Here is a 12011-nt window from a genome sequence, read left to right on the forward strand (position 1 = left end):
ATTCTCACCTCATTCTGCTTCTATTTGCATAAGTCAATGACCAAAAGCAACATTTAAAATTTTTCCAGATGGGAAGATTTTTCTTCTGTACTGCTTTTCAAGGCTGTTTATGAATGTGGCTTTAAGGCAGCCACCATCCATTCACAGGATATACCCAATATCAAGTCGACCTGTTCATAAATCAAGCTTGAGCTTTTTCCTTTTCCTTCAGCTTTTTTAGGTGACCCCCATAAAATCATAGATTTGAGCTTGGGGAGGGGTCTTGGTGCAACCCATGGTAGGTGATATAGGGATCTGGGCTGGCTGTTCATATTAACTCATGCCTTATTCCTGCTCAAACTTGGTCTTGGATATACCATTTGCACCTTATGATAGACTGCTGCAGGGCCTTTCTGATTGTATACCTTGGTTAGTCCAACATAACCTAGCTCAAAATGAGCAATTTCAGTCACATGATCATGCTTCATGATCAAGCATTCCATAAACCACCAGGAATCAATAGCAGATCAGGAGCTGTTTCTCAAAAGGCATATAATTCTCTGTTACTGATGGCATGACCTTACTTCAGAATTCTGCATTATGATTTTCTCACTGGGGCTTACCATAAACCAAGCATAAGCAAACTTTTTTTTTTTTGTAATGGGCCAGATAGTAAAAGTTTAAGCCTTTTTTGGACATATGTTTTTTGTTACAGTTACTCAACTCTGCTTGTGTAGTATAAAAACATTTTATAGATAATATGCAAATGAATGAACATGTCTTTATTTGTATAAAACAATTTTTACTGACAAAAGTGGCATGCCATGGGTCAGAGTTTGCTGATCCCTGCCACAAACTCCATAGTGAATCTCTTACCAAAACTGACACCCCCAGCACCAAAGACTGGCTCATATGACCCAGCAGTTGGTCAGTTTGTACTATAGCCTGAATATACTTACATAGTCCTTTCCTCCTCTGTACCCCATTCACAGCTGGCATTCTTCCTTGTCATCTGGTTTATGGGCCAGATGAGTATTCCTTGGTGTGGAATATGTTGCTTCCAGAACTTAGAGATGCCTACTAGGTGCTTGCTTTGTTCTTTATGGTAGGAAATGCATGATGCAGTTATTCGTCTTTTACTATTTTGATCATTGGGCCCCTAACATCTTTCATTATGTGTCAGGCCCCTGATTCTTTGTAGGGTTTATCTCTCACCCTCTGAAGTGCATATCTTAATAAGACCACCAACTCACTAGCCACCTCTTGTTTCTCTTGCTTAATCAGCATGATGTCATCCATATACTGGATCAATGTAATGTTCTGTGGAATGTTCCCTATCTTTTTGGATTATGTTATGATAGAAAATAGGAGAATTAATAGAGCCCTGGGGCAAAACTATAAGTAAATATTTTAAATATTTTTGTCCATTCCACATGAATGTGAACTGTTTCTTTTGTTTTTTTTGTCACTGAAATAGAAAAGAATTCATTTGCCAAATTAATGGCACATACATGTACCTGAGCCTTTATTAATCTGCTCTAGCCATGTTACCATGTCCAGTGCAGAACCTGAAATGGGGGCTACCCCTTGATTGAGGCTGGCAGTTTACAAAAATTTTTCAGGATCCATCTGATATTGCAGGTACCAGACTGGCAAACTAAATGGAGATAGGATAAAAACCATCACCCCTTTAGATTTTTAGAGGGAGTGCTAATCTTGGCCATCTCTTTGGTTTTGATTTTTTAAAAGACTTACTATCTTGGCTAGGGTGGAGGGGAATTTTGAAGGTTTATGCTTAGCCTTTTTTATTATTATAGCTCTTACCTCATAGGACAAGGACCCAATGTGGGGATTAGTCCAAATGCCAAATTTGTCATTCCTCATTATATACTTGGGGGCTGGGGACAGATCCTGTGTGGGTCTGTGGACCCAGTGGACTGGCTGTAAGCTTGACTTTAGCTAGGACCTCACTTATTACCTGGCCCCTATTTATTAATAATGATGATTTGTTTCTCTAGATGTCAGTGTCAACTCAGACCTTGTGTTCAATAATCCTCTTTCCCCAGTTATCGTTATCTGAGTAAATTACTGTAGGTCCTTTTAGGAACCATTACAGTATATACCTGCCAGTGCTGCAGGGTCCTTAATCCTGGGGACTTAGTCATCCTTTTAGTCAGTGAGTTTTGAGCAAGGGTATGTCTGTTTGTCTGGGTGACCACCCTTACCTTCTGATCCTTTGTTCTTGCCTTTTTCTGCTTGTGTATGGTAAGCAGCCTTCTCACTGACTGTTATTTTGCCCTTGGTGGACACCATGTTCTATTAACCACCTTTACAGCTCCCTGTGGGTAATGGACTCTTGGCAGCTCCTCTAATCCTGTTGTTAGGGTGACTGCAACCTCCTGAGTTCTAGCAGGTAAGTGCTTGCATGTGATTTCTAGTACTTTAGAGCTCCATCAACCCCATAGATCTAATGAACCCTGTTCTAGATCATACTCCTACCATCACCCTTGACCTTTTGAGCATAGCCACCACTGAACTTTCTAGGAATTTTGCTGCCTCTTTCATTGGCAAATTCCTAATGTCTTGGTGTATGATGTGTTCTTTGGGCTTTCCCATGAAATGTTATCTCTGATAGGTGTCCTGCCTTTTATAATACAACCATTCTAACATGCTCATCTCCCTCTCACCTTCTAAGTTTTTCCTTTATCTTCCAAGAAACTCAGGCACTTCTACTTTGCTCAATTTGGGCTTTAGATTTCTCTAAGCTTCTAAGAGCCTCCCTACCAGTGAGTTTGTCTTATCCTGAGGTCCTTGCCTAAACATTAAATCTCATATCCTGGGAAAGTGCACCCTAGTCAATGAAATCTTGGCATATCCAGTCTTATGTTCTAGCTCCCTTGATGAAGTACCCTGAAAATCCAATCCTAGGAGTATTCCCTTGGCACCTGCTGATACATACAGCTAGGTCTTGTTGCTCTTTTGGGGTATAATCTCTTTTCATCTTTTTCCAGTCTAGCAGGTAATGAGTTGGGTTCTTCCAGGATTTAACTATAATTATAGGCCTGCAGCCTGGAGAGGCAGTAAGGTAGCTCTTGAGAGAGGCACTTACTATGCTGAGGAGGAGAGTCTTCTGCAGTGTCCTCCCAGGCATGAGGACTGCCAGCTCTTACTATGGAGGAATGGGCTTTCTTTGTAAGCTCTGAGGTTTCAGGGGGGCCTGCAGAGCTAAAATCCTTGGGGGTATCCACTGAGATGTCCCATCCCATTGTCTAGGTTCCAGGTTTTCCCAGTCAAGGCCCTGACCTTAGCAGAACAGACCTGCCTTGGCTGAGTGTCTCTGGATCTTTGACTCTAACTACTAAGTGTTCAGTCTGCTTCTTAAATGTGTTCATTCTTCCCTGCAGGAGATAAGGGCCTCTTTGTAAGCTACAAGAGTCATGTTAGGCCCTTACACACAGCCTTTAGTTATTTGTTAACTACTCTGTTTCTTGTTATTCTGTAGAGTGGCAATACAACTTTACAATAAACAGTAAACCTCACTGCCCTTGTAGGGAGTGTTTTCCTTGTGTTTTTCAGATGTCCACTGGTAAAAGCTTTAGTGGTTTGATTATCATCTTGTGTGGGGGACTGTCTGTGCCTCACATGCCATTCAGAATGGGTCTTCCTTGCCCACTGGGTGGTAAGTGAGCCAGTCCCCAAACTCCATTTTAACTCCTGCCTCTTGGACCAGTTTAGTACTGTCTATATAAGTTTGAGTTATTCAAGACACATACACTAAGATGGGATTTAGACATGTAGGAGATTTAATAGGAGACATGCCTGTGAGGGATAAAATGGTTGGACCAAAAGTAGGCAGGGAGTACCTTCAGATCACAATGCCAGTCTAACTTCAGTGAAGGAGAGAGGGAAGAAAGGATTAGGTAGGAAGTTTCAGATTGTAGAACAGTTCTGAAAAAGTTGCAGGTCCTGAGCAAAGATCACTTGCTGGAGGACCTCTGCAGTGGGTTGGAATAGGACAGCTTTAATCAGCCCACCATACTCAGTTTGGCTAGGGAAGCCCAGGGATGAGCAACATTTGTAGGTATTTTAAATGGATTTTGTTTGATTTTATTGTATAGCCATTCATTTTAGTAATTTGTTTCTAACCCAGAAGGAATTGAGACAAAGAAAAATAAAATAAGTTCTTACATAGGAAATTTTCAACTCTTGAAATATTAATTGATTTATTTTTAGGTGTTTCATTTGAAAGAAGGAAATGATGATGATTCTCACTGCAGGGAGGAGGTATTTTAGAATTATTCAGGTGTTGTGACTCTTCTGTCCAGATATTGGGGCTCTTTTGTGTCATTGAGTTTTATTGTTTTTTCAAGTCATCAAGCACATCCTGCTTTGTGATTTTGGTCCATGCATCAGGGATTTTACCTTTATTTATAAATTTTTTCTGATATTTCTCTTCTAGCTTTGATCTGAAGTGACAGACAAACCATTTCCAGTATGGCTGGGTGGATGAATCTGGGGTGATGCTCCATGTGGCATACTCCCCTCCTGCCTGTCGATAGTTCTTATATGGGATTTTACAGTTATCTCTCAAAACCAATACACAATCACTTGCTACCAGATTAGTACAGTAATCAATGACAAAGTTGTCTGTTTTATATAAATACCCTCCACTGACAGCCTGAGGACGGTGGAAGGGAACACTGTGGTCTCCTTCGTGTTTATGGATTGTGTTGGTACAAATTGCTTTACAACAGGGACACTGTTTCCAGCAGCCACAGAGATGTTCAGAGAGCATTTTCTCTATTTCAGGAACCATTTCATTGACAGACATACTCAAACAGTTCTGTTCTACTCTCTTCATTGCAGGATCCAAAGCTTCACTCATGGCTTCTTTGAGAAACTCAATATCTTTTATCTCCTGGTGTTCAATGCTTATCAAATCTTTCCGTGGAAAGATCAAGTTAGCCCCCAGGTGATCACAGAACAAATCCAACCATCCAGACACAGTGCTGCTCTTATCTTTAGCTACTGCTGTGGATTCATGAATAGCTGAAAGGATGGCATTCTTGATGTCATCTAAACTTATTTTTAAAAAAGTCTTTATTTTTTCACTTCCTTTGTCTGAACAGTATCTTTTAATATGTTTTTCAATGTAATTCCTAAAAAATGATTCTGAATTATGAAGGTACTGCCAGTAATTATCAAAACTTTCTTTTTCTGCCAGAGAGATAAGAATGTGCTTCTCCAGGTTAGCCCTGTTTCCATTGAATGCAGGGCAGGTAGCTCGCATGTCCCCAGCAATTTTAGGGGCCATTTTTTTCCATATGGTGGTAGAGACAGCAGGAGTGAGTTTGTGCCACAGAAAATCAACAAATGTTTTAATTGAGGTTGCTCCTTGACAAGAGATCTTAAAACTCATGAAGAAATCATCTTTTTTGCTTTCCAGGTAGTTTACAGGATCATTTGCTTTCTTGAATGCCTTGTGCATCTCCTTAAAATTCTCTGATGCTTTTTGGAACAAACACAATGATAAGTCAATTTCATATTTACTTGTAAATGTGTACCTTTCCTCATTGGGTGCAGATTTTGCCTCCTCATCTATTATTTTCAGGATTTCATGGAAATTACTTGGATTATAGTCACACTGTTGCATCCAAATGTTGTTAATAGTTTCATTAACTCTTGAAACAATGCGGCCAGTAGTCATATCTATGGATGCTTTGTCATGGTCCGTTAATTGCCTTGTAATTATGTAATATTTCATGTTCATTTTGACATGTTTGTCATATTTGATTTGAAACTTTTCTCCAGATTTTTTCTTCAATATGTTCACCATGTTTGTCTCCTTTTTGAAATATTCCAAAAGGATGTTTTCAGAATCTACATCAATGTCAGGCTCTGTGACTGGAGGGAGAGTTGAAGATACAGCATAGACCCATTTTTCCCAAAGTTGATTGAATTTCTCATATAGTTCTTCCTCACTCAATTTTGTGCCCTTTACAGTTAAAGCCAACGTTCGGCTTTTTTCCAGTAGCTCCTTTTCATAACCTGACTTTTTGTTATCCAGTTTTTCTTGACTTTTTTTAAAACTAATGAGTTCATTGGCTTTTCTTTGGCTATCTAAAACAAGTACTTCTTTAAGGATTATTAGCTTATTTTCAAAATTTGCTCTCCACTGAACTAGTATTTCGCTATCTGGATCTTCATTAAAATATCTTTCAAGTTCTTGCTTGATAGCTTCATATTTTTCTGTAACTGGAGCTTCAAGTGTGCTTTTTCTGAATGTTTGGATTTTTCCATTCTGAATCTGGTTGATCAACTGGTTCTGCAAGCCCAGCACATGACTCCTCAGCTCCCAGGTCCAGTAGTTATACATGGTTTCCAATTTGCTCATGGCCATAACCTCTCGAGTATTCCTGAAACTGAAAATGAAGTTCTCATTAACCAGGGCTCTCCACAAATCTTGAACTCGGAATTTTACTTCTGATATCTTCATGATACCTCCTCTAGATTCCTTTCTGGCAGTCAGAAGAATTCTACTTTTCAGTTCCTGGACATTGTGGCTGTAGCGAGGGTTGGGGGGTGCCATTGGGGGATTGCCATCCCAGAGGTGAGCAAAGTAGTAGATGTGAGTATTGACATCAAACTTAATGACATCACTAAAGCGGGTTACATCTGAGCACTGCTCTTGTTTAGCTGCTATTGCTGCCATTTCATCTAGTCTCTGCTCTAGTCGCCTTCGTCCTTCCATAGTTTGGTCTTTAGCTGTAACTTCCCCCACATTCTGATGGACAAAGAGGCAACTCGGAGAGATTTTTACTTGTTTCATCCTCAAAAAGGCTTGGACAACTATTTGTAGAATATCTTGCATTTCTGATGGATTTTCCCCAAAAATATTGATTAGAGTCAAGTTTCCAAGTCCAATGACAAAGGTTGCCAGCTCATTGTCATGATTCTGAGATTTGTTGCTCAGTTCTGGGGCCCGAAGTCCTTCTGTGTCCACAACAAGCACAAAGTCAAAGCCGAGTTCCTCTGTGAAAGTCTCCTCCACCTTCAGGAGCTGCATGTAGGCCCCCCGGGTACACCTCCCAGCACTGACAGTGAATTGCAGCCCAAAAAGGGCATTCAGCAGGGTGGACTTCCCTGAGCTCTGTAGGCCAAGGATAGAGAGAACAAACAGCCGTTTGTCTCCAAGTTTCTCAGAGACCTTGTCAAAAATAGCTGCCACCCACCTGAGAGGCACATATGAAGCATCCCCATCCATCAGCTCAATGGGAACACCAGATATCATTAGATCTGCAGCAATCTGGGGAAGGGAGAGAAAGAGGTTATCTTTTGTGGAGGAAACTTCTTCCAGAGCTTCATAGATCTGTCCAACTTCTCTGAGAAGTTGCTCAATTCCCAAGGTACAATCACTAATCTCTGTGGAAATAGCTTCTATCTCATTTTGCCATCTTTTAAGGTAATTGCTCTTTTGCGCCTTTTGCTTTTCTGTTTGTATCAGTGACCACAAAGACTTTTTCTTTTCATTCAGTTTTTCCAAGTGTCTTGCAGTCAGGTTATCCAAAAACATACTCAGCCATTGTAAGAAGTAGAGTTTGGTGTGAGTTTCTGAATGTTTTTGGATAATTTCAAGGACAGATTGCATTAATTCATTGAAAGGAAAGGCTCTGGCCAATTGTTGATGCCGTATTTTTTGTTTATCTGTCTCAATACTGCTCTTGTGTTGTTCAATGCTCCGATTTCCCTTTTCTCTCAGATGATAGAGTTCTTTGTCCTTTTTACACCAAAGGCGCCACAGTTGTCCCTGAAGGGGTAGTAATTTTTCCTTCATCTGAGATATCTTCATTTCTCCCAGTAGGATCATTAGAATTTCTGCCTTTTCTTTGGCTTCCTTGCAATCTCTGTGGTCTTCATCAATAAGGAATCCTTGCTTACGAGCAATCTGAGCACAATCCTCTAAACTGAGAGCAGTGTCAGAGAGCTTGAGCAAATGTCTGATTGTAGTTGTGAGCTCCTCTGTTAATTCTGCCTGATTTCTGTTCCTGATCCCAATTTTTACTTTTTGACCAGAATTATTAGCCATGGTGTTTTCTTTGTCATCAAGCAAACAGATCAAAGGTTTTGATGACTGACACAGGTCATGGACCATTTTTCGGTTTTCTTTATTGTCATCAGAAGTTGATATGAGGACCACAATGAGAGAAGAGACCTCCTGCAGGAAGTTGAGTTGCTTCTTATATTCCTGTGCATTTCCATGAAGATTGGTGAAGGCCAAGCAGTTGCCAAATCTGTCCTCATCCTCTCCGCCAGGGCAGAACCAGCAGATTTCCACCACGCCCCCCATCAAGAGATAGTCTTGGCTGCTCCCTCTGCAATGTCTATGAAAAAAGATATCATGTTTACGTTTACTGAGAAGACAGTTCATGATCTGAGATTTGGAAGCAGAGAAGCCATTTCCAACTCTAATAAAGGACACAATGGGGGTAGAGACACAACACATCTGCTGATTCTTATAATTGTTCTTCTCCTTTTTTGTTAATTTCCTTGCTTGCTGCCAGCTTCTCCTGATTTGCCTGAGAGACCAGAGAGAGAATTCGATTTGAGATTTGCAGGGATTAGGTACAAGAAGGGGGAGGGCAAACTGACAAATGGAAAGTTTGGTCAAAATATATTGTCTGGCAAAATCATCTGCACAGTGAAGAATTGCCATCTGAATATCCATAGGGTGAATTGGGGATCTGGCAGTAGTGGCTGAAGGATTAGTGGGACTAACTCTGTCTTCAAAAATGTCTTCATATGGATCAAAAGTCTCATTTTTCTGATTTGAGGCACTTAGATAAACTTGATTCTCTGTGTTTCCATCATCTTTGAGGATCAGGTATCTCAGTCCATAATCTAGCATCAGAAGCTTTTGCAGGAAGTAGAAGGGAAGTTCCCTTTCAGAGCTGGGCTGGGTGTTATACACAGAAATCTTGTAGATCAGATGGAAGTTGGCTCTGCTCATTTTTTTTGGGTAGTAATGTTCTAGGCCTAGACGCTGGAGTAATTCCAGGAAGGCTTCATTTTCTATGACTTCCCATTTGTTATTTTCATTATCATGTGGGCTGTGGCTCTGTTTCTTTTCATGGAAGATACTTTGCAAATGTTTTCTCACCTCATCCATTTGCAATGAAGAGATTGTGACTTCATAATTTCCACCAATGAGCAATCTCAAGTCTTCTTCTAGGTTTTCCCAGTCATGATCTGCTCCAAGTTTGGTGAGTACATATACAACTTCTTTGGACAAAGACTGTCCCATGTGATGTTTTATGAATGCCAAGCGTTGTGTTTTCTCCTCTGGAGAAACAGCTGTGACTCCAGCAGTCACTGTCAGACCTGTGAGCACCAGGAATGCCTGAGCCCTGCAGCTGCAAATATTTTTGAGTTCCTGGTACTTATCTTGGGCAGTTTGCATTTCATCCAGAAGAAAGTCTAACTCATCACATCCCAGGATATACTGAAAAGTATTGTTTGTCACATGATATCCTGCACCAGCTGCAATAGAAAGTATCAAGAGCTGTGTGTCTGGCTGCTCTGTTTCTTGAAGGTAATTCAAGAAGCAGCCAAGAGACAAGCTGACCTTATAAGTGGCCTTTCTTTGAGCTTCCTCCACTGTTTCTGGGGACTCAGATCTGGCCTTCACTTCCATGAGGTCATTCTGGGTTTCTTTTAAGATTTTAATTAATTCAGAAAATTGGGAGATATTGACATGCTCTTGCTCTGACTCTGACTGAAAGATCCACTGCATGATGGAATGAGCCTGAGAAAAATTTGTCACTTTGTAGACATGAGGATCCAAAAGGCTACACAACTGAGATTTAATAAATTTAGTTTTATAAATGGAAGACTTTTTGCAAAAGTTGACAGTGTTTACCAAAAAATTCTGCAGATCCCAATTTGTAAGGCATATGTTAATCCAAGTGTCATAACTCTTTACTTTTTGACTCAACATTTGCATGAAACTTAACAGTTTTTTAAGCTGCTGTTCAGGATCAGATACCTCCCAGGATTTCACATCCTCTAGGAAAACCCGAGCCTCCCTCCCAGCACTCAGTAATTCCTCCCCATTCTTGATCTGGGCAGGGAGGCCAGTCAGAGCAGTGTAGTTGTCTTTCAGGAAGTTAGCTATCTGAAAAGGATGCTTAAAATCAGTTTTGTGGCTGGAAAGGATGATGTCCCAAATGGGAACCAGCTGAAACCCCTGGTCAATGACACACCAGGTTTGATTACTGGCAACTAGGCCAGCTTTCCACTGGAAAAGGCCATTTGCTTCTGGTGGGCCACCTGTCTGGGCCACAGATAATTGGACTTTGGTGTGGAGATTTGAGAAGGTTGTGCTCTGAGAGACTGGTTTTGAATGAGAGTTAGACACATCCAAACCTGCAGCAACTTTCATTCCAAATCCACTGTAACAGCCTCTTACGTAAATACTGAGGGCCTCTGCCGACTGTTGTTTCACTTCTGCCAGCTGCTCACTTTGGAAACCCTGTGAAATGGCTTTCCACCAATAGATTCCTCCCAGGTGCAGAGGGCCCTGGTTAGCATGGGAGCCAAACCTGTGGAAGAAAGCTTCCGTCCTGTTCCTTAGCAAGGGGAGTCTGTCTGGGCTTGCTGGCTGGCCCATCAGGTCTTCAATGCATTTCAATTCTTGGAGAGCACCCTTGGAAAACTGGAGCTGATCAATGGGAAAATGGAAGGAGGCCAGAGGAATGTAGCTGAACTTGGTTGAGCAGAAATAAGAGTGCTCAGAATGTGATTGTTGGGTTTCCTTGGATTTTGAATGTTTGCTGTGATCCATACCAGCTTCTAAGCTAAATCCACAACCTCCACCCTTTGCTGAAGCAGTTGCACTGAAGCCCAGCTTCTCTATGGTCTGGATGAATATGGATTCTGCTTGAGAAGATGTAAACTCCTTTGTTTCCATCCGTGTGCCCTGCTCAGGGCCAGAGACTGAGAACTCTTTGGGGACACCAAGCAACTCCTCTCTCTTCTCCATAAGGTCCTTTTGGTAACTGGTTTTGTAAATTCCCTGCAGGGCTAGCCCTCCAGATGCCCATCTTACCAGATCACTATCTGAGAGGTTTTGTCTGTGAGACAGTGTCCTATCCATGAGGTTGAGTTGTGTCTGCATGTTTTCCATGACTTCTCTTAGGCACCTTTCGGGGGGTGGCCAGTACTCTTTGGGGATTTCCATTGCCTGCCTTAGTTGTGCCTCTTTTTCTCTTACTGTTTCTTCCTGTCGATGTCTCCCTTCTGACAACAAGTCTCTTAGCTCCTGTAATGCCTGCTGAGCATGCTTTTTCTTTTTCTTTATTATTTCCACCTGAGACTCCTGTAACTCTGAAAGTCTATTTGAATGTGATAGGTTAAGGAGCTTCCCCAGGGCTCTCTTCTCCCAGGGATATCGTGCCTGGGATTTCAGCTTCTGAAGGTCTTTTTCTTCTAGGTGTTGTAAGGCCTGGGCACAGGTCACACCCAGGTGTTCCTGCAGCTTGGGCAGCCAGTACTCAATTGCCAGCCCTGCTTCTCTCAGCATCTCTTGAAGATCTTGCATCCTTTCGTCTCTGGGCAGGGGCTCATCAGGGGTGGGCTCTGCTGTGGCCATGGCTGTGGGAAGAAGAGACACTCAGCCTGTGTCATGACCTTAAGAAGTGTCAGCCACGTGCCCAAAAGGGTGAATATACTTAAAATGCAAGGCTTTAAGGGTTTCTCATCCCCTCCTTTCATTGTTACAACAAATATATTTGGTTAACACTTTATAAATTTCTTTTTTTGTGTGTATCTTTGTGAGTTTTTGCAACATGGATTGCCTTTTTAGTTGCTAGGGTGAGTTGCAACTTAATAGCCTGTCTATGGTATTTCTGATTACACAGAATTGGTTTCATGTAACACATTAAACTGAGGGTGGAAGTTTGAAAATATGCGTGAATTTGATAGCTTAATGTTTATTTATTTTAATTAATTTATTAATTTTTTAAATTTGGTATCAT

General features: G+C 41.3%; 1 protein-coding gene across 4 annotated transcripts in view; it reads right to left on the bottom strand.

Moving 5' to 3' along the window:
• Positions 1 to 12011, bottom strand: part of LOC108399710 (interferon-induced very large GTPase 1-like) — a 66119-nt gene that overhangs the window by 37161 nt on the left and 16947 nt on the right. For 2 of the 4 annotated variants that reach the window (XM_017664628.3, XM_017664627.3), the window contains exon 3: positions 4184 to 11628. The exons of the other annotated variants lie outside the window; for them this stretch is intronic. In XM_017664628.3, coding sequence (XP_017520117.3) covers positions 4334 to 11626 — 7293 coding nt within the window. In that variant the 5' untranslated portion in view covers positions 11627 to 11628 and the 3' untranslated portion in view covers positions 4184 to 4333. Of the gene's footprint in view, positions 1 to 4183; positions 11629 to 12011 lie in introns of those variants that run through there. 4 annotated transcript variants of the gene reach the window in all.

Source organism: Manis javanica, chromosome 11 (genome assembly GCF_040802235.1).
Source record: "Manis javanica isolate MJ-LG chromosome 11, MJ_LKY, whole genome shotgun sequence".
In the NCBI taxonomy this organism is placed as follows: domain Eukaryota; kingdom Metazoa; phylum Chordata; class Mammalia; order Pholidota; family Manidae; genus Manis; species Manis javanica.